Source organism: Tachysurus fulvidraco, chromosome 21 (genome assembly GCF_022655615.1).
Source record: "Tachysurus fulvidraco isolate hzauxx_2018 chromosome 21, HZAU_PFXX_2.0, whole genome shotgun sequence".
Taxonomy (NCBI): Eukaryota; Metazoa; Chordata; class Actinopteri; order Siluriformes; family Bagridae; genus Tachysurus; species Tachysurus fulvidraco.
This window is the reverse complement of record NC_062538.1, coordinates 20,036,198-20,058,946: the sequence shown is the minus strand read 5'-3', so window position 1 is coordinate 20,058,946 and position 22,749 is coordinate 20,036,198. Positions and strand designations below refer to the sequence as shown.

At 41.0% G+C, this 22,749-nt stretch overlaps 1 protein-coding gene across 6 annotated transcripts; it reads left to right on the top strand.

Moving 5' to 3' along the window:
• The first annotated feature begins 1,279 nt into the window (after window positions 1-1,279).
• tsc1b (TSC complex subunit 1b) lies at window positions 1,280-21,295 on the top strand. 6 transcript variants are annotated; one of them, XM_047805659.1, is made up of 23 exons: window positions 1,310-1,326; window positions 1,424-1,502; window positions 3,805-4,038; window positions 4,312-4,415; window positions 5,140-5,292; window positions 5,470-5,614; window positions 6,695-6,849; window positions 6,996-7,069; window positions 7,466-7,644; window positions 7,805-7,923; window positions 9,027-9,192; window positions 9,737-9,840; window positions 10,067-10,163; window positions 10,381-10,476; window positions 10,558-11,125; window positions 11,942-12,000; window positions 13,088-13,254; window positions 14,622-14,804; window positions 14,975-15,085; window positions 15,420-15,542; window positions 15,760-15,947; window positions 17,195-17,368; window positions 17,615-21,295. In XM_047805659.1, the coding sequence occupies exons 3-23, from the start codon at window positions 3,930-3,932 to the stop codon at window positions 18,162-18,164; spliced, it is 3,624 nt and encodes a 1,207-aa protein (XP_047661615.1). In that variant the 5' UTR covers window positions 1,310-1,326; window positions 1,424-1,502; window positions 3,805-3,929; the 3' UTR covers window positions 18,165-21,295. The 6 variants fall into 6 exon arrangements, with proteins under 6 accessions (XP_047661619.1, XP_027008492.2, XP_047661615.1 ...); XM_047805663.1 differs by having other exon boundaries at window positions 1,280-1,502; window positions 20,914-21,295; XM_027152691.2 differs by having other exon boundaries at window positions 1,296-1,502; window positions 11,942-11,985.
• Window positions 21,296-22,749: the final 1,454 nt, after the last annotated feature.

Below are 22,749 nucleotides of genomic sequence, written 5' to 3'. Positions count from 1 at the left end.
AGTAAAGCATAAATTGATTTTGGCGACACCGTGTGGAATTAGCGGTGTATTACAATAAATTTTTAATTTATAATTGCCGGGAAAGGTGAAAATTGGACTCTGTGTGTGTGTGTGTGTGTGTGTGTGTGTGTGTGTGTGTGTGTGTGTGTGTGTGTGTGTGTGTGTGTGTGTGTTTGTAAACATTGACCGTTCACATTATTAGGAACACTGTAACACTGTACACTTTCAGATTCATACAATTTTTCATATATGCAACTCATATCTCACCAGCACAATACACACGCGTGCGTTAGCAGGTCAGGCGTTTCAGATAATGTTCACATCAAACAACAAAATGTGGGAAAATGTGATCTTAGAGACTTTGACTGTGACGCTGCTGTAACATATATTACATATGATGATATAAGTGATCCTTTGTGATGTTCACACACAACACAGACTGCGAAATACATCCAGTGAGCAGCTGTTCTTCAAGGCGACATATCATGCATGAGGTCAGAGGAGAAAAGCGAGACCTGTTTCAACTGACAAGAAGTCTGTAAGGAGAATCATTAGAACAAACACACCCAAACTGTGTTGTTTACAAGAAAAACAAATGTGCAAGAAACTAATAAGCTCTTCTTCTATTTTTATTTTGCTTTTTTGAAATAAGCTATATATGACTGTATTCTGATATGCACTATTACCCTGGAAACTGGCCTGTCTGCAGTATAAAGAAAATAGATATATGTAGTAACAGCACGAAGCCACATGGTGACAGTATACGCCTATAAAATAAGCTGGATAACAAGAAAGAGATGAGAATTTAATTTATTTAGCTTTCTTTTTTAATCTAAATATTTTTTAAATATCCTGTATAGTTTACACCAGTACACCATCTGTTTGTAATGTAATGTAGACCAATGTGGAGGAAATGTTTAAAGATTTATTACGTAATGCACTGATTCAATATGCATCATATACAGTATATATGTGCAGACAATAACATTATATTACTACTTATAACAATATAAAAGCAATAATAAATCCATTTGCTCCATAAAAACGGTCTATTTGATTAGTTGCACAATCCGAGACTAGAATGCATTAACAAAAATAACTTATGGAGTCTTTCATTTGCTCATAATTCCTGATATTTCGACCACAAACTCGTTTATTTATACTAATAAGTCGCGCATGCGCACATTACTTGAGTCGCGCTTTAAAAAAACCGCATAACCGCATCACATCCCTCCGCCGCTGGGAAAAACAAGCTAGGACCCAGATGCAGAAAAACTTTTTACACTAAAATGCGACTTTGCGATGAGAATCATCTGATAAAATGCGGTTGGAAAAATCATCCAGACGTTGCTTAATACGACACGACGCAATTTCGTGACGCAAATGTGTGATACATTTTTTGCGGATTATTTTATTTGTCCAGGCGCGGAAGGGCGTTGCAGTGGGAGGGGAGTGAGGAGGCTAAGATGGCGGCGCCCTGTTGAGTGCAGTTGCTTTAACGGGTAAACAGGCTTTATTTATTCTTTTGTTTGGGATTGTGGTGTTAAACAGCATGCTATGAGGTAGTAAAAATATCTAATTTCTGTTGCAATGTCTATTTTATTTGCAACATGCACTTTAATGAGCTCAAATCCAGTCAATACTGCAGCTTGCTTGGGACTGAGGCTAAGTCTCAAACGACTCAGTCTTTGATGTTTAGTGCACTAGGTCTAGTAAAGAAGACTTTGTGTTATAGGCAATGTAGTGCACTTATCAAGGGGACGACGTGCAATTTGGTATCAGACAGAAATAACTGCTAGCCAGTGAGTCTCATTGATTTTATATATCTGTTGTTTAACCGAATAAGACAAAAATTAAACATGCCAATGCTTAACGAGTGTTTAAAACAAATAAATCCGTGCGGTTTTATGTGAATTAATTCGGAATGGTTTATTTTTTATGTAGTTAATGTCTTTTAAACTCATTGTTCTCCGGAGTTGTTTACGCCCAGTTAGTGCTAGCGGCTGCAGTCAGCAAGCTTTAGACAGTAAAAACATGTCTCTTTTTTTTTTTTTTTTAAATCATAACGATTTCAGTTTATTACCAGATGCGAAGATGTTATAAATAACGAGAACGAATGGTGATCTGTTAACAAGAGGCAGCCTTTTATTTGCAGCCCACAATCTTGGAAAAACAACTCTAATGGCCTTTATTAAAGGAGTGACTACAAACAGAACTGCAGTTTTTGGACCATAAGCAGATCTTATGAGATGGAGTCATTTTCTTCACTTGAACCATGAGATCTGCTGTTTGAATGACATTTGCATTAAAAGAATTTCCACCTGAACTCGTCTTTTTAATTAGAAGATGTTTTGTGGCATTTAAGAAATTTTCAAATGAATTTCTGCCATTACAATCTATCTGCTGATAGATTCTTCTGGAACTAAAGAGAGTGATGCAGCAGAGCTTTATTCTGTCCGAACGACACCGTACGCTCTTCGTCTCTTCGATCTGACGGAGCTGAATCTCTTCCATAACTCTGTCGTATAGTTCTGTCCGCATCTTGTGACCTGGAGCAATTCCAGGTTAGATTTATTATTAATCCAACTGTGAACTTTGCTGGAAACTGGTGAGAAAGAAGAACTGAATGTCGCTCACTGGACTCTCACTTGCTTGAAGCTGTAATGCTTTTTATGTCCCTCTGATCTGACGCACAGTTCCGTTCATTGGTGATTCCTCTGTGATCATCCAGGTATGTCTGGCGCTACAGAGCTCGGCTTCTTAATTCTCCTGATTGGAATCTGAGACTTAAATCGTAAACTTCAGTGTTAAGTGACCTGAAGAGCTCAAGTGGGTTAATTCTGGCTATTGTTGCATGTTAGAATCTACAGAGGTGTAAAAACAGGTCTTTAGAAATAAAGGCCACTTTTTTCCCCAGAGTATTATGATCTGTCAGTGCTTATATCACTTACTTAATTAAAAATGTTTCATTTATGCACCTTTACTTTAAGTCAAGTCGTGTCCCGTGTTCAGACGGTGTGATGCAGTCTGACGCAAATCCGTGTTACTGTTAGTTACCACCCTGGAGTTGATTATCTTCCAGCATCCGCACATCCTGAAGTGCTTCTCTTTCACCACAGCAATTTGTTAACGATTACAAGTTTTTAATTGAATTTCCTGAACAACGCACAACAAATATACATGGTTACTTTTAACCTTGTCGAACATCCACAACACAAGTTAGTTCCTGTTATCGCTTGTTAAACGTCACTTGTCGTTTTATCACCAGTTACTTGCTATTTTTTTTCTTCCCTCTTGAAGAGAAAGAAACCAGAGCTGCTCTTATAGAATACAAATCAACATCTTCAACAACAGTGTGGTGTCATGTGATCTATTTATTTATTTTTTAGACCTTTGTGTTATAAGTGAAACTTTTATAACACAACTGACTTATTTTTTATTGAATTTCAAAAGAACTTTTACCCACTTTTTGAAAATGATAAGCTGTATTTAGTTTAAAACTATTTTTTATGTTGTCGGTCGGTTATCAAACCTAAATATCGTGATCCATTAAGGATTTTGTGTAATGACGATGCGCCATATTTGCGGCACTGCCTCCTCTGCTTACGTAAAGACAAACCCTTCAGCCTCCATCTGCTTAGAATAAAAATCAACAGGCCATAACGATCTTTGTATTTTCATGATCTCGGTATTCAACATTTTTTTTGTGGTGTGATTACACAGAAATATTTGTCCAATGTTCACTGGGTTCCACAATGGTGTTGTGTAAAGCTGGAAGTCAGTAAAGGGGTCTTGTGTGTGCAGAGGTGCCTGGAGACTGCGTCGGTGGGCGGCCCAGGGACCCTGAGAGCAGGCAGAGAGAGTGACACCTGAAAGCCCCTCCCCTCCACCTCAGCCAAGCCCCCTATTCCACCAATACCACCATCAACATGGCCAGGGAACAGTTCAACATGGGTGACCTGCTCCCTCTCTTGGAGACCTCTGATCTTCAGCATCTGGAGGAAATCAAAGGTCTCATCAACGAACACCTCAGTACAGGTACGGTAATATAAAAAGGTGCAAATTATGGAGTGATTTTCAATAGTGTTTAGTCATATTATTATATCTTTCATGGTTGTTGCAATAAGTGAGTTTCAATTCAATAACAGGAAGTTGTGTTTTTGTTCCTTACTGCTAGCTCAGATCATCACAGTTCAAACATCTGCTGCTCCATTCCATGATACAAACAAAAGAAAACCTGTAATGATTTTTTTGTTGTTGTTTTGACTGCATGCATGCTTCTTGGGGATTGATGTGTAGTCTGTTTTGCAGAACGAGGGTCGATGCTCCTAAATGGCTTGGTGGATTATTTCCTAGAGACCAACTCGAGTCCAGCGCTGCATATTCTGTGTTCAGTGAGGGAGCCACATGACAAGGTGAGTCCCTCATCTATAATAATAATAATAATAATAATAATAACAACAACAATAACAATAAAACACAAAACACATGAAAGGTTCCACGTGCACCTCTCTGCTCATGGCCGATTCACGTTTTTTTTTTTTACACAGGTTTTGTTTATTAGATTAAATGCCTGCTTTTTCATGTTGAACTAACTGCAATGTCCTCACGTTTCTTTGCCTGTCGTCATTTATAAGGTGGATATTCACTGGGAAAAAAAATGTTAGTTTCAAAGAAGTTGCAAGTGGACTGTTGTAAGTAAGAATGTTTGAGGATGTGTTTTTGTCTGGTCATGTGACCAGATATGAAAATTGTGAAAATATGTCAGTGAGGTTAACAGAAAATGAGACACCACCATAAGGCTTGTTCTGAAGTTCACATGCTGAACTGTGCTTGGCATTTTTATTTCCACACACACACACACACACACACACACACACACACACACACACACACACACACACACACAGTCCTTGTTCTTGACCTGATCACAAGACACACAATCACTCTCCTGAATTACTTTAGACTTAAAGTCATAAATTCAGCTAATTTTCAGCAAGCATGTGTTCGTCAGTCAGATCTTGAGTACCGCTGCATAGTTAGTTGTTTTCTTTCTCTAGTCAGTTAATCAGCCAATTAACATTAACAACATGAGTGTGTAGGAGCAGAAAACTCTAAAATCTCTGTTCTTTTCTACAGCACCTTTTCGATAAGATGAACGAGTGCATGGCAAAGCCGGCATGTCGTCTACCGACTCTCAACCTTCTGGGCCACGTGGTGCGCAAACAGCCGTCCTGGATTCACAAGATCGCCCGCTACCCTCTGCTGCTCTCGCTGCTCAAGTGTCTCAAGGTGGCCTAGTGGGACAGTTTTCCATCACACCAATCCATTCTTTGATATTTTTCCAGTTACATAAGCAGCAGCGCTCATGCCGTATTTGCGTTCTGCAAAAATCGAGTGTATATTTGTGTATATTAGTGTATAACTGTCGTTTTATTTTCTTCTTTTTTTGCTTTCTTTCTGTAACAGACGGACACAGACGTTGTGGTTCTTATAACCGGAGTGCTGGTGCTTGTCACCCTGTTACCCATGATCCCTCAGGCAGGGAAGCAGCATCTGTATGAGTTTTTTGATGTTTTTGGACGCCTGGCTGCCTGGAACCTGCGGAACCCAGGTAAGGGATGGAAAGACGGATAGGAGACCGAGATGCACATGGAGTGAGACAGACAGACAGACACAAAGGAATATGCACACACACATTCAGAGAGACACTCTGAGACCAAGAGAGAGACACATGCAGAGAGAGACTCTGCGACTGATAGAGTCTCTCGGTCTCAAAGTGATACAAACATGCAGAGAGAGACTCCGACAGACAGACACTTTGGGGCAGATAGAGATTCGGAGACAGAGAGAGACAATGAGATGAGGTAGAGGGGCAGAGAGATGGAAACGAAGACACAGATTCCCCTTTTCCACCAGAAAGAACCGGGTGCTGGTTCAAAGTTGGTTAAACCGGTGAACCTTCTAAGAACCGGTTTGCCTTTCCATCGGCTAGAGAGCCGTCACAGAGCCGAGTCTGACGTCACTGTATACGTCTCATCTTTCTCAGCAACGTTAGCGTAGCAGCGACAAACACAAACACAACAATGACGGATGTCGCTTTACTGTTAATGCTTATGGCTTTGCGAACCTACACTGGCATCCAAACGCTGTGAATCCAACGTGTACGTGCAGCTCCGTGTAATCTGTATAAACGGAGGTTGCAATCGAGAAAATAGATAACATTATTTTATCATTAACACAGTAAAAAGTTAGCCTTAGCATGTAGCTAACTACTATCATGTGTGCCGATAACTGATCATATTGCTGTAAAGTAAAAGTGTATTAAACATTAGTATACTTAAGGTACATTATCAACAGTAACCCCGCCCCCAGCTCCTGACACAAGTGGTTCTTAAGTCTACACCAGCAACGTTTTGGTTTTTCCTGGTTCCGAGCCGGTGTTTTTGGCTGTCCAAACAGAAAGAACTGATTTTAAATTAGGCTCTGAACCAGCACTCAAACTGCCTCGGTGGAAAAGGGGCAAGAGAGGGAGACTGATGGAGGATGAAAGCGAGAGTGACACACAGATGGATGGACATAAAGAGAGAGAGACAGAGACTGAACCTGACCGTGAGACAGACTAGAAAATTTATACCACAGAATGAAAAAGTTCCAAACATACATCGGTCTCCTCTTTTCTGGGTTGTTACAGGCCACGTTTCGGAGGTGTTCCTGATCCACCTGCACGCCAGCGTCTACTCACTCTTCCACCGCCTGTATGGCATGTACCCCTGCAACTTCATCTCATACCTGCGCTCTCACTGCAGCATGAAGGAGAACATGGACACGTTCGAGGAGGTGGTTAAGGTACGAGATACAGAATCCTCCAGTGATAAATGCAGTTAGACATTAATCATCTTCATTTGTCTTTAATATGTTCAGAACTTGTGCATTTTTTTTATTACCTTTTATATCTTGTCGCAGTATTTACATGTATCACATGCTTTTTCTAGCCGATGCTGGAACACGTTCGTATACACCCTGAATTAGTGACTGGAACTAAGGACCATGAGCTGGACCCAACTCGGTGAGCAGATACTTTTTTTTTTTTCTACTTTCTTTCTTTTCTTGCTTGTTTTGTCGTTTCCTTACTTCCTTTTCATTTCTGTTGTTTCCTTACTTCCCTTTGGTTCTCATTTCCTTACTATGGTCCTTTCCTTTCTTTGCTTCCTTCCTGTTGATTCCTTCCTGTAAATTCATTACTTACTTTCATTTTTTTTTTTTACTTCTTTTCTTCTCTGTTTCTGTTTTATTTTTAACTTCCTTTTGGGCTTTTTTTTCTCTTTCTTTGTCTTTCTTACCTCCTTTATTTTTGTATCCCCTTTGTTATCATTTTACTTTGGTTGTCTGTTATATCCTTACTTTAATACATATTTTCTTTCAGAAACTCTTTTATGAGATCTTTTTTTCCCCCCCCCTACAGATGGAAAAGGTTTGAGATCCATGATATTGTGATTGAATGTGCCAAAGTGTCTCTGGACCCTCGGGAGGCGTCCTGTGAAGAGGGCTATGCCACCCAACCTGAGCACTTCTGTGCCAACCTGCACATGCGTGCCCCTGATTGCACTGCCAGTCCTTACACTGACCTGCACAGCAGTTATGGTACGTTCTCATTCACATTGTTTCTCTCTCACTGTTAGCTTTGTGCTATGGTGGTTGTTTGGCTTGAAATGTTGCTGCTTAATTGCTGCAATGTTTCATTTTTGCACTGAGCGTTGATGAATACTTATGGACTTTCGTTGTTCTTTATCTGTCCTTGTAGGAAGCTCATCCTCCAATCATTTTTCCACCCCGCGGCAGTCTGGCCTTCCTCCTCTTTCTCTGTCCTCTCTCTCAGGGACACATCTGGCTCATCGCAGTCCCCCCAGCACCCACCGGCCGGTATGAATCTTTCATTTCTCTTTAAATAAATCCACAACCTATCCCGGATTATACAGATTCATCTCTCTGTAAGATACAGTGTTCTTGCAGATGCTTGGTGAAGTAGCTCTGTGTAGCTCACTGTGGCCAGAGGGCAGAATTCAGCCTGTTGTTTTCGTGTCTTGCACCTCTTGTTGTTTTACTTTGGATGAATTGGCTTTGTCAGTCTGTTCGTAAATCACCTCAAGCTCACCCGGTCTCCACAGAGGAACCTGAATCGTCTCGTTGTTCTCCAGCAGTCAGGCTGTGGCTGGAGGTTAAGGTGGGGGGTGCGGGTGGGGGTGAGGGGGGGCTTGCGTTGAGTCATTGGGGTCGGTTTGCTGTGCTATAAAAAGGGAAACACTGCGAGTTGACGCAGGAACTGTTGCTTTGGCAACACGGCTGATGCTGGCACCGGTCTCCTCGCTCTCCTTGCCGGGATTTTATTCTGCTTAACCCCTCGCACACCGTACCCAGTGGAGAAAACAGAGCAGCAGGGTTCAGATTTGATCAGATCAGCATGAAGAGACACTGACAAATCTTCAAGCTGTTGTTTCTAACATAATCTTCAAAAACTGGCAGATTTTTTTTTCTCTCTTTATAACAGATACAGAAAACAGGATCTTTTTGTTGGCTGTGAGTTAAATCAAGTGCTTAAAACGTTGTTTTTAAACGCAGCGGATAGAACAAATGGCACGGATGACATGTCCCCTTCATAGGGACTGCTTGACACAGAGGCCATGCCTCCTTCAGGAGCAAAAAGCCACGCCCTCGCATGCACAGTGCCACCTTTGCACAGCTGATTTGAATTGTTTTGAATCTCAAAATTAAATCAAAATGCCAACTAAACTAGACGGCGTCTTGTCCTGTTTCGTTAGATTCTGGTGGTGTTTATTATCAGTTGGATGTGAGAATAATTTTGAAAATTATTACAATATGTGCAAAGAGTTTTCTGTTTTGCAAAGAGACGATCATGTTAACTGCGATCAAACAGGGCTAAGAAGCTATACTCGATACTCGTGTGTAATATTGTGTTGTATTCATCTATTCGTGGAAACTGTAAAGTGTTTGTATGTGCTCTTCAGAGCTCTACATGCGAATTCAACTTCATCCATGGCATTAAAGACACTCTCTGGAGCCCTTCTTCCCTCTGTGGGATGGCCACTCCACCTTCTTCAAGAGGAATGTCACCAAACCCTGAGCTTTCCCAGAGTGCCTTTCACTTATCTGGTCGCTCCTACAGCACACCCGGTAGGTCTACAGGCTGTGAGTTTCACAATGAATGCGGGTTTCTAATTAAGAAGATACTCTCAAGTATCTTCTTATTTAGGAGTTCAAGTGTAACTTAATAGTGTTAGAACTAAAACTGTAAAACCTGCTTCTCGGATCTCACGCTCCTTGTAAACGTGACCCGTTTGCTTTCGTAAAAGTTTTTTATCGGAACCCGTCGATTAAAGTGTTGTATGGGATTTTTGTAGAAAAATATAAACGGAAGCTTGAAAGAGACACAACGTTAGCGAGATCCGTTGTACAGCAATATGGTCACTCAGAAGGCTTTTTAAGTCCATACATAATATTGAACTGGAGAAACAGTGAATTAGCTTGCATAAAAGAATGGCCTTTTTCTGTGCACATGTTTTTGTACTTATTGGTAAAGGCTTGTTTCCTGTTTTCTTATTTCGTATTATGAAATGAAAATAAATAGCAGAAGCATACACCAACCACTCTATTGTACAGGTCACTGTCGGTTTTGAAGCCAGCTGTAACTATCTGGATGGTCTTTTGTGTTTTATAGGAGGTGGTAAAGGCACTCCAGCGGCATCGTCTCCTCCTCCCGGCGTTTCAGACGATCTACCTTCTTCCTCTATGACCCACAGTACACCTAACCTGCAGTGGAAGGTAAATGGCTCCAATGGTCCCCATATCGATGATATGTTTATCACTGGACCACATTTTGTGATCCAATATGCAACGGAGTTACTGTTACCGTACAGAAGGAGGGATGTTCTAGGATGTTAATCAGCTTTAATGCACGGATATGATGGACGTTTGTAAAAGCCTCGGCATAATGATTTTTAGATTCGAACAAATTTGATGTCTCGTTTTTTTTTTTTCCTCTCTCCAGGATGGTAGACTTATAGACCTCACCAAACCTCCCCTCCTGAGACAGGAGCAAATCAGAGAGCTTGAGAGGTCAGGAAGCGACGTCCAGAATCACAGAGGTACGAATCCAAAGATGTCTGTGATAAATAGAAGAATAAAAGTGTGATATTTGTAGGAGGTTGAAATGGGTGTGTGACATGGAAGTATTTGTATGTGAGACTATGCTGTTTGCAGCATAGCTTTGTTGATCGAGCACATTGTGCGATTGAGATATTTGATATGGATTAGTCGTGGGTTTAGTGTGACTTTGCCTCTTGTGTTTTCCGTCTGAATCAGATGGTGCGGCTAAGAACATGTCCATGACGCTGACCGAGTTATCCGACTACATGAAGGAGCAGGATCAGCTGCGGCTGGGCAAAGAGAGGGAGGAGGGTAGGCGCTGGAGTCTGTCTTACTTTGTCAGTGGTGTTGCCTGAAATTGTAGCTCTTTAAATGTTAAATGTTAATCCACAGCTGCCATCACAGAGGAGCTGATGAAGCTGACTGAGGAGAAGCGCGAAGCATCAGGAGCACGTGGCTTTGACTCGCCCTTTTTCCGCACCACAGAGACTCTCACTGGTGCACAAGAGAAGCCCCCAACCGCTTTCACTCACCTCCGTGACCCCCACCATGCCGTCTCTACACCCGATAAGATCGACATGCGGATCTGGTGCAAAGGCCCAGGTAGCCGTACTGCGTCTCAGGAGCAACCGTGGTCCTTCCAGCCGCTCTTCACCCCAATAGATCTACGGCACCACAGCCCCAGCACAGAGGATGAGGCTCTGAAATCTACACCCATCTCGCCCAGCCCGGGCAGAGCACCGTCATCGCTGCCTTATGAGGCTCTCTTTGACCTGGCTCTCCCTCGTACCGCTTCCCTGTTTATGAGCCGTAGGAGCTCAGAGGCGCTGGAGAGAGCTGCGATGCAAGGCACGGTGGGAGAGGTGGATGAAGGCCATGGAGTAACGTCAGCATCTCCTCTAGAGGTGCTTGATCGTCTGGTGCAGCAAGGCAGTGATGCTCATGACAGGGTACTGAAGAGGTAAGGATGGAACTTAGAACCTGGTATGAAAGATATTTTAGCAATAAATCGAACTGACCAAAAAGCAGAAAGAGCGAGTGAGAGAGCATGCAAATGAAAGGGAGGGTGGGAAACAATTCTTTTGAAAGTACAGTATTTAAGTTATTGAAGGAGTCCCCAGTGTTAAATGTACAACTGTTCCTAGTTTTCCAATCTGATGGCTTCGTGGTTTCTCAGTAATGTGATGAGCTTTGCTTTTTTTTTTTTCTTTCTTTTCTTTTTTTTTCTTTTTAATATTTCCCTCCACAGAGAGGCTGTGGAGGGAAATATTTATGGCTGTATTTAATTTGGCTGTAACTCCTGCTTGGTTGGGATTTTAACTCTACAGCTGCATTGGCTCTGTGCAGATAATTGTTGACACCCCTGTTGTAACTGGAGCTGATTGTTTACTAAAAAAAAGTCAGTGTTGTAGGCTTGCTGTGACCTGCTGGTCTCTCTTCATGCCAGAACAACTGCTGCCACTGTGCTGTTCCTCCTCCAATGTACCCAAGTCTCCAACAACACCAGAGTCAGCACACAACTAACAGAGCTTCTTACATGCTCTCTCGCCCCCTTCGCTCTTTTTGCTTTACATTCTCTCTCACTGCTCTGAATAGCCGAGTAATCGTTTTAAACCGCAGATGGACTCTTACATACCATGATATGGTCAAGCCCAAGTCAGGAGGTTTTGTGTGTGTGTGTGCCCGTGTCGGTATGTGTGCCTGTGTGTGTGTGTGTGTGTGTGTGTGTGTGTGTGAGACCTCACTGATCATCTCGTTTATATATAATCTCTTTCAGGTTGCCCCTGCCAAGCAAGTCAGCTGACTGGACTCACTTCGGAGGTAAACAACATAATGGTAGATCACTTGTTTACCTTCCAGTCATGTCCTTGTGTGCATTTCATTGTGTGCATAGATTATTGCCGTATCTTCCCAGGGCCGCTCTGATCTGCCTAAAATCAAATTGTACTTAAGGAGTGCGCAGTGTTAATACACGATGATTTAGCCGACGCCCTTACCCAGAGCGACTTACATTTTTATACAACTGAGCCATTGAGGGTTAAGGGCCTTGCCCAGGTGCCCAGCAGTTGGAGCTTGGTGGACGTAGGAATCGAACTCGCAACCTTCTGATTGGTAGCCCAACACTAACTACTAGGCTACGTCATCCCCACAATTTTCTTTGACAGGCAGCAATCCACAAGTCATTTTCAGCTGAATTTAACAGCAGTTAAAAAGGGCTTACGGGTGAAGTGAAGTGAAAGGATCGGTGCCTTGCTCAAGGGCACCTCAGTCATGGCCGGCCCGAGACTCGAACCCACAATCTTGGGGTTAAGAGTCCGACACTCTAACCATTAGGCCACGACTTCCCCAGGACTTATCAGGAGGAGTAATTAAAAAGCTCTAGTTGCTTTTTCTTATATATAGTAGAAATGTTGCATAAAATCCATTTTTGAACAAAGCAAACTACCGTATAGTTTAACAACATTTAACTAGAAATATGTTGCAAAATATATTTGCGTTCCCGTTATACAGGAAGTTGATCTAAGTGGGAAATATGCTTGGTATTTTTGAACAAGACTTTGTGCTGACTCCAGATTTAATGACATCCAGATGATGACTGGTGGGAAAAAACAGCGTAGGTTGTTCATATTGGAATTAAATAAAGCCCTGCAGATATGCAAGTTATGAGTCATGTGATTGTGCAGATAGAAAAGTGTGTGTGTGTGTGTGTGTGTGTGTGTGTGGTATACGTGCTGCAGCTGCAGGCCTCAGCCCTGGTTCCCACAGGTTTTCCTTTGCTGTACTTTTGTACTCGAGTCTTTTCTCATCTTTGTCAATACTTCATCCTTTCCACTGTCTATTCCCTCTGCTCTTCTTTTCCATAACCTCTTATTCCTGTCTTTTCTTTCTGACTACCATCTTAATCATCCCTTACTTTCCCTAGGCTCAGCACCTCTGGATGAACTGCAGACATTGCGTAGTCAACTGCTGTTGCTGCATAACCAGCTGCTGTATGAGCGTTATAAGCGTGAGCAGCACGCTGTGCGAAACCGCCGCCTGCTGCGCAGAATCATTAACGCCACCGCATTGGAGGAACAGAATAACGCAATGGTAAACATCACGTACATTCCACAAGCGTCTTGGTAATTACACCATTACAGAGTTACCCGTTTCTGAGTTGTATATACACCGTGGCTTCTCATGTGTTTGTTACACATCCATGTACAACTAGTGACCGTAGCCCAAGCTATTAGATACAAAATTTTCAACCAGTACAGACGTGGCAGCTTATGGTTTAGTCGTAGCATTTAGAACCTTTACCCCTTTCCACAGTGATAAGGAAACATCAGAAAACTACATTTTACCCAAACTCACTTTTTTTTTTTTTTTTATGTATATGCTTTATTACTGCATATACAGCATCTGACACAGACCAGACTACATACTGGATATCGACTTGTGTTAATTATGTAATAATCCGGTATCATGTAAGCACTTTACGTTGCTGGACTCTTTGGGATTCATCAAATCAAGCATAGAATCAAATTATGTGCAAAAGCCATTAATGTGCACTAGAACAGGGGTTCCCAAACTTTTTAGTCCGCGACCCCCAATATTAGACTGCTGACGACCCGCGACGCCTAATGTGCGCGGAGCAAAGCAGGTCCACTCTAGGTTCAGTTTTGGAGATGGCCACCCGCAGATCATCTTCCACGTTAAGCTGTGACCTGTGTTTACTCTTAATGTAAGTCAGTGTGGAGAAATTCTTTTCGCATAAATACGTTGAGCCAAATTGCATGAGTACATCCAACGCGGCTTTCGACAACCGTGGATATTCCAGCGTGACAGAAACCCAGAACTCATCCAGCATCTTGCCGTCAAATGCTGTCCTCAGGATCGGTCAACAGTTCTATCAGCGCACCTTCCATATCTGATGCCAGATGATTTGCCGTGGTTACATTGAATGGTGACCTTATCCAGTCATATTGGTTGGGAGCGTCTCCTTCAGCAGAAAACTTATGAATGATGTCCAAAAGGGACATCATTACAACCTTTTTTAACAAATCATAAAAATAAATAAAAATAAATAAATAAAGTTTCTGGAAATCATCTCGCAACCTCCCCGACCCCCACTCCGCGACTTTGGGAACTGCTGCACTAGAACACTGGTATTTATCTCACGTGCATGCTATACTCCATGGATATTGTGACTAAATTGCACCGATCATGCACAGCCACAGACAATTACACAAATGCACACCCTAAGGCCCGTTATATGATTAAATAACCATATTTTGGATTTAAACCAGACTCTTTTTATAAAACATTGACTGTATAGAGCAGTACAGAACAACTCTCATAAATACAAAGGTAGGTATTTGACCTGTAATAACCAAAGTCCATTGATTTCACACATCATTCGTGTTTGTTTGTTTGTTTGTTTATTTATTTATTTATTTATGGTATGTGTAATTTAGAAGGACCAGCTGAACCTTCAGTGTGTAGATATCATGTCTCTGCGTGAGAGCCTACACATGGAACAGCAGCGCTACAGGCAGCTAAGGGACGAAAGGGAGACTACGGTCGCGTGCCTGCACAGTCAGATCCGCCAACTTCAACACGATCACGATGACTACTACACCAAATACCAGGAGTTACAGGTTAGCATTCGGACGCTTACTTTTGTTCTTGTGGAATTTGTATCTGTATTTGTATCTCTATCTCCGGAGCAAACTGTCAAACTCAGCTTGACTCAATGTGATGAAATCCTATGTGAAGTCATTAATCATGTATATTTCAACATGTTTTTTTTTTTGTTTTTTTTTATCAGAGCGAGATGCAAGAGTGCCAGAAGAGGATGGGTGAGATGGAGGCTGAGCTTCAGAAGGCGAATAACAAGGTGTGCCATACAGGGCACCAGCTGAATCAGCTCACCGCCAAGGTAAAGACACAACAATCCATTCTGCAGAATTACAGATCATACAAAAGTCCATAGAAATACATTTCACTGACGGTATACAGTCATTTCTATAGTACCAGCTAAATCACAAGGACTTGTCTCGTTTATGGTGGAGGCTCCACATTTGCAGGAGTAGTGTATACACTGTTGGTTTGTCTAACACCATTCCATATGGCTGGAGTAATTTATAAGGAGAACATGCAACAAAAATATTTGTAATTCATACACGACTTGATTTTTTTTACCCTTAATGATGATAATTTTAAATTCCCTTCTGTTTTTCCTCCTTCTTTGTTTGTTTGCATTTCCTCTTTAGTTGTCCTCGAGTGAGAGCACACAGCAGCAGTTGAGCTTCATGAGCAGACAGTTGCTGCTGTTGGGGGAAGCCCATAAACTGTGTGTGCAAGAGCAACAACAAGCAGGCCCAGACCTCAGCAAGGTACACAGGAGAGCCGCTTTGTTGAGTATAGCGCTGCTGTCGAGAGATGGCAGTTGTTTATTGTCATCTCATCCATATACACACAGACAATGGAAGGAAATATCACTCTTTTGGGACCAGGGTGCAGTATGGAAGAAAATACAGAGGCTTTGTACACAATATTTTGCAAACACAGTGCAAGATTTATTATTCTAAATCACAACTCTATATTGAGCAGGAAGTGCAGATGGTGCAGGTGTCCTCGACGAAGGAGGTGGAGCGGCTGAAGCAGAACCTGACGCTGCAGGGTCAGAAGCTGGATGCCGCACAACATCGAGTAGCTGAGCTGGAGACGCAACTGTCCAAGAAAGAGCATCTCATCGCAGAGCAGAAGAAGTTCCTGGAGGATGTCAAGGGACAGGCTAAGTACGGATGAACGTGAAAGGAAGCAACGTCCTCGTCTGTCTTGGACGGTCGTGTCGAAAGGTTGCACTTGTGTAAATTAGAGTGGATTAAACATGGTTACATTTAGGTTTACGATCATTATACAACTAAAATAATGGAGAAAGGTATCTGTAGTTCCTCATATACAACCACCCCCACCCCACTAGTGTGTACATTTGAAATAAATGGTTATATAATTAATATATTTTTGCATCAAAGCAGCCCATGATCATGAAGTAAGGTGAAAAATCATTGAAGTTAAACCATAAGTATTTAACTATACAATTTTATTTGTAGACAGTATACTTAAACAAGCAAGTAGCTATCTGAACACACTAGGTGCAATTGAAAACAATCTGGGACAAAACCCAGTGTCATGCTCCCACCACCATGCTTCACTGTGTGGATAGTGTATATACTAAATCACTGTCAAGCTGCCTTAGAAATTTGAGTTGAGACATTATTAAATATTCAAACGTAATTAGAATGTTGGGTTGGCGTAGTGGTTAGCACGTTTGCCTCTCACCTCCAGGGTTGGGGGTTCGATTCCCGCCTCTGCCTTGTGTGTGCGTGGAGTTTGCATGTTCTCCCCGTGCCTCGGGGGTTTCCTCCGGGTACTCCGGTTTCCTCCCCCAGGAGAAAGACATGCATGGTAGGTTGATTGGCATCTCTGGAAAATTGTCTGTGGTGTGTGAGTGAATGAGAGTGTGTGTGTGTGTGTGTGTGTGTGTGAGTGTGTGTGTGTGTCCTGCGATGGGTTGGCACTCCGTCCAGAGTGTATCCTGCCTCAATACCTGATGACGCCTGAGATATGCACAGGCTCCCCGTGACCCGAGAAGTTCGATAAGCGGTAGAAAATGAATGAATTAGTATGTTAGTTAGTATGTTGTCTAATGTTTGCTTCCATCTGTGAATCTGTGCTAGAGCAGTAAGGCTCATACATAGAATATACATTACATAGCTAAATACATAGCTAAATCTTTATATCCTCAAAACATTGTTCTGCTGCTTAAACTCATTTTAAACAAAAGATCGGACAACATGGCTATTACATAAAATTGTAAATGTATTGTAGATTGTGTGTAATATGGCTAATTGGATGCATTTATACATCCTAGTCAGCTTGGCCTCCTGTTGTTTTCCTTTTCTGTAGTCCTGTGGGGTTTTGACGGGTTTGCTCTTTGCAAATTACCTCCTATTATCTTTTTCTCTCCTCGTCTCTCCCTCAGGGAGGAGTTAAAGGCTTCTGAAAGTAGGTACCAAGCTCAGAGGCGTGTGACTCAGGCCTTGCAGATGGAGCTGTTGCAGCTCTACAGCAGGCTGGAGATGGAGGCTCCTGCTACCACCGCTGTAGCTTCATCAGCAGGGGATGCAACAGAGCGCTGCTGTCTCACGCATGCCAGGTACAGATACAGACTCATCTGCTTCATCACAGATGATCACACATGCATGGTTTAAAGGATTGAATTCCAACTGGTCACAAAGTAGTAGTTTTTCATTGGGTAAAAAGATGCCGGTGAGAATTTTATACAATTCTACATACAAAATATCAGCAGTAGTGACTTAACTGTGCTTTATATTATATTATATAACAGTATAAGAGCGTATATATAAGTATGATATATATATATATATATATTATATCACAGTGTGGCGGTGGCATCAGGTGGACCAATGAAAACAGTCTCTAAAGAACGCGGCAAGTCATCACCACACAGGAACGGCTTCTCGCCAGGTCAAGCCAAAGCCGGCGTCCCCGACCCCAAGTCTAAACCCTTAAACGGCAGCCGCGCCACACCCCCACCAATGCTGGTAGAACCGCCCCCTGCTTGCCCTGCGGTGCCCACCTCCACCCCTTCCCTCACCGTTGGCTCCTATCCCAGTGCCAAGAGCTTCCTGGGCATGCGAGCAAGGGAACTTTTCCGCAACAAGAGCGAGAGCCAGTGCGATGAAGATTACGCTCCTCGTCCACAGCTCACCGGGCTATCACAAGGCCTGAAGACTGATCTCTGTCTGGAGCCTTCACTAAAAACTGCAGTAAAGATAGGTCCCACCTCCTCCATACACGGACACGCCTCCAGCTTGGTTGCTAAAGAGCCTGACATCTTACAGAGAGCACCAAGACGGGAAGCAGGATGGCCGAGACAACCACAGCTACATATCATGGACTATAACGAAACTCATCAGGAGCACAGCTAGAGAGAGATAAGCAAGTCGCTAGTAGATGAAAGAAGCTACAAGCTGACATGAGATTACACAGTCCTCTTTTTATTTCAGTGTTCATCCCGTTCTTTCAAGCGGACAACAGGATTTTGGAATTTTCAGCTTGTCTTTCTTGTCTTGTCTCCAAACCGGATCGGGACCCAAACTCAAGTGTCTTCCTGTTTCGAGAAAAAACCTGTCTTTTTATTTTCTCCCTCGTTATATTACCTTGCCTAAAATTAGCAGCATCATCGAGTGCCAGTTGTTTGTGCAGTGTGGTGCGGTGTGATATGAGGGTAACGAGTGCCTCCACCTGGGACGGTGTGGAGAGAAAACGATTGGTTACCAGGACCAACAGAGTGTTCTTGACCTTTTAAAGAACTTCCCCCGAAACCAGCTGATTTTCACACAAGTGTAAAAGAAGGACAGAACTACATTTTATTTTTTTTTTATATTTACCAGAGTTTTAAAATTATTTATTTTTTCCTCCATGATGTCCCACCATTTGCAGATTGTCTTCTGATAATCGAGAAGTACCAACATCCACGAAAAACAAGAAACAAAGCCTGCAACTTTTAATAAGAAAAGCAATGCCAGTTCAGCCAAGACAACCTCTCTCTCTCTCTCTCTCTCTCTCTCTCTCTCTCTCTCTCTCTCTCTCGTTAAATCTTTAGTTTTCTTTTCCACTGTGTGCGCTCACTACACAGGACACACTCCATGCACAAAAGGAAGCTATTTGAGATTCTGCCCTTAAAAATATGACTCCTTGCATCGTCTGTAAACGTTTGCGCTTTAAAAAAATCTTTTTTAATGAGATTAAAGTTTTGGCACCCGTTGATTTTTCTGGGTTGCCCTTTGCCATTAGGACAAACTTGGCTGTATCTCATGCTCAGTTTTGAGGAAGACAATTGACAATGCAACACATTTTATTAACAGCAAAGTATTTTAATTATTATTTTATTTTTTGTCTTAAACGGTACCCGGCACTAGTCATCCGAGTCAGCAGAATAGTAAACTCCTCGTACTCTCACGTTATATCGTGTGCACTAAAAAAAAACATACATACTTAGTAAATAAATCTAGTCTAGGATTTGGTCCATCTTGTGGAAAACCATAACACTCCAGTAGCATTACGGTTCAGTTAGGTCTCATATTTTATTGCAGTTTTCAAAGTTAAAATTCCGGTGGCAAAAATATCAGCTCACTCGTAAATAGTTTTCAAAATGCACACAATTTCTATTACATTATTGAGAGTTGCTAAGAAGGTGCCAGGAAAAACTAGTGCCATAAAAAATTGGAGTCTGATTTTGAAGGTTCACAAAAATCTGAAGAAAAGAAAAAAAATCTGAATATTCAGAAAAAAAAGAATAAAAAAAAAGCCAAATGTAATTTATCCCAGGATAAATATAATGTATCAGAAATCGTTCTCTCAGATTTCAAATCATTTTAGCCAAAGCAAATCCGCGCAAATATGAAAGATGCTTTACTCCGTACTGCTCCATTTTTAGGTTTCCTGTAGTTTTGTCTCAACAAATTCCTATTTTCAGCCATTTATTACTCCATGCCGGTATTTTATTGCACTACAAAATGTATTTATTTATTTTTTTCCTTTTTAAATTCAGACTGAAGACGGTCTCGATTAGCCACGTGCCAAGTAAGGAATAAAACAGGTTTATGATGTTGGAAAAATAATCCCAACCTTTTTTATTCCTTTTATACCACATTTGCCAACAATCGAGTTTTTTTCCCCAAAGTCCACAGAACAAATTAGTTCCTATTCTCACTTACCTTATAGCATCTGAAAAGTCATGATATAATAAGCAGCACAGCAGATCCTCAGTCCTGAAGACTTTACTGTGATGGAAACTGATACTGATACTGGAGACTCCTTTCATCTACTTATTTCCATCATTTTTTGTTTTGTTTTGTTTTTGTTTACTTGGTTTCTGTCTTTTCTTAAAAAAAATATTTTTTAAAATTATTTAATTATTTCTTGCCTCTTTTTAACCTCCTTTCACATTTATACCTTCTTTCTTTCTTTCCGACATGCTTCGTTTCCCCCCCCCCCATTATTTCATTCTCTTTTTATTTTTTTCTTGCTTTTGCTTCTTTGCTTTTTTCTTTCTTTAAAAATCATTCTCTTGTCAGAGGTTTTTCTTTTATTGTTTTTTTTCTCCTTGCTTCTTGCCTACAAATTATTCCATTCTTTCTTGCTTTCAGTCTCTTCTCTTTTCTTCTCTTCACAATCATTCACAATCAAAGCTTTTCTTTTTTTAATTTTTTTTCTTTCTCATTTTTTCCTTAAAGTCCAATTCTCTTAATCTTTTCTTGCTTTTTTTGCTTTCGTGTAATACTGTTCTCTGTTAATGAACACTATTCAGTTTATTCTTCATCTTGGATTGTGTGGATTGTTTCAGGTAAACCAGTTGGAACTTCAGCCAGATTTGCTGTTACATCAAATTATTCAAAACCCTTTTCCACCAAATCTTATTTGAGAATTCATTCTGAGTTGTGTTATAATTATAAACTATTTGAATCACTGTGTATCTGATCAGGATTAAAGCCTGAGTAAGTGATGTGGCCTTCAGTGTTGCCCAGAAATGCTGGAACACGGGGGCATTGATGATATTTTAAGGTATCCAAGAAAAGTGTTTTGTGTTGATTATCAGGACATTATCAGGACTTTCAATTTCTCTCTCATCCAGTATGAATGAATCGAGAGTCTTTTCTGTTTCTCTATTCGAAGTTTGCTAAATCAATAATGGCTACAGCACAGTCACGAAGGCACGGGACAGCACACGGACGTGCTCGAACACCGGGCACCGAGTCACATCTGTAAGTGCTGCTATTTGCTGTAGTAATGACATGATGGTGGACTTCGTGCCTCTGTTTGAACTGCAGAAATCCTGTTGTCCTCTTGACATCTGCTGTCATCCCTTCTGCCTTGCTATCTATAGCATGTACAACTTTAATGCCAACAGGAAGTGACACGGTGTGATGAACGGTACAATCAGTGAGCTGAACAAAAGCAGGCCAATTGGACCTCCAGTGATGGGGGAGGAAGTTTATAAAGCATTTGCTTGTGTTGACTGTGAAAGATGGAAATAAAATCGTCATGTTTTGCACTATGACGTGGATTGAATGATTTATTTATTTACTTACTTTTTTATTCCAATAGCTTTCAAGCCCCCCCCCTTGTTTCTTTTATGCATATTATTACACATTTATTGTGTAATAATATTGTGGTTGTTTTCATACTCTTCCATTTATTTATTTATTTATTTATTCTTTTTTGTTTCTAATAAATGTATGGATGCTTTTAAAGACTTTGTATCTGTCTTCATCTTTTGGTTTTCCTTTTCATACAATTTCTCTTCTGTTTTTCTTCATCCTGCTTTCTTTTGTTTTTGTCTTTGTTCTTGATGTTTTCTCCCATTCATAACTTTTCCCTTCCCCTCAGTACCTTTCCTTCGTTCCTTCCTGCTCTTCCTCTTTTGTTCGGTCGCTTTTGTTCTGCCACCTTCTTTTTCTTCTACTCTTCTTATTGTTATTGACATCCATTAGCAAAACTTATGCTGAGCTGAATGACTGAAACCACTTGATGCAACAATTCCACACACACCTCCATCTGTAGTCTCAACTGTGTGTGTGTGCGTGCGCGCTGCACTGTGACCACCAGAGGGCGCTGTTGCATTGCAGCACAAACTACCCACTGACGCTTGTTTTCCTGTCAGAAGGTGAAGCAAACACCACCTACAGGAGCAAAAACTATGTCGGTTTCGCTACACAGTGTTTACACTTCTGTTTAGATCTGTTAACAGGAAAGTACATACTAATCAGTACATACTAATACTGGATTTGGCTACTGGGTTGAATCCATTTTATAGTGAGGTAATTATGCTTAAAAAAACAAACAAACTAATTAGCTAATTAAAAAAACGAGCTGAGGTGATTAGCTATGATTTTATATAAAGAAACTTTTTTTAAATAAAGATTTAGAAAAAAAATCCATACTAGCTGATTAGTGATCTAATATTTTCTAGAGTTTTTTTTTTATTTTTACTTTTTTTTATTTTTTTTTTAGGTTAGCCAAGTAGAAAAGATGCTATGATAATTGTTTTCTAAAATGATTAGCATCTTTTATTGGGAACAGAAGGAAACTATCTTTGGTTTCTGTAAAAGACGACAAGGTGATTTAGATAGGTTTAATGTAAATAAGAATCTGAGGTGCTTAGCTATATATATATATATTTTTTTTTTAGAAAAGATGCTAAGGTGATTAGCTAGATTTTTTTGAAAGTAAGACTGATTAGCTTAGCTATGATTAAAAAAAAAGTTGAGAATTACCTGTGATTTCTAGAAAAGATGCTAAGCTACAGACTAGCTATGTTTTGTGAGGGATGATTAGCTGAGGTGATTAGCTATGTATCTTAGAAAAGAATGTGAAGTGAGCAAAAAAAAAGTATATATATATATATATATATATATATATTTATTTGGCTGATATATTAAGAAACTCGTCCAAATTTCACATTCTCACAGTTCTGAGTATAAAGCAAAATCTGTTTTTAGGCTTCAACCT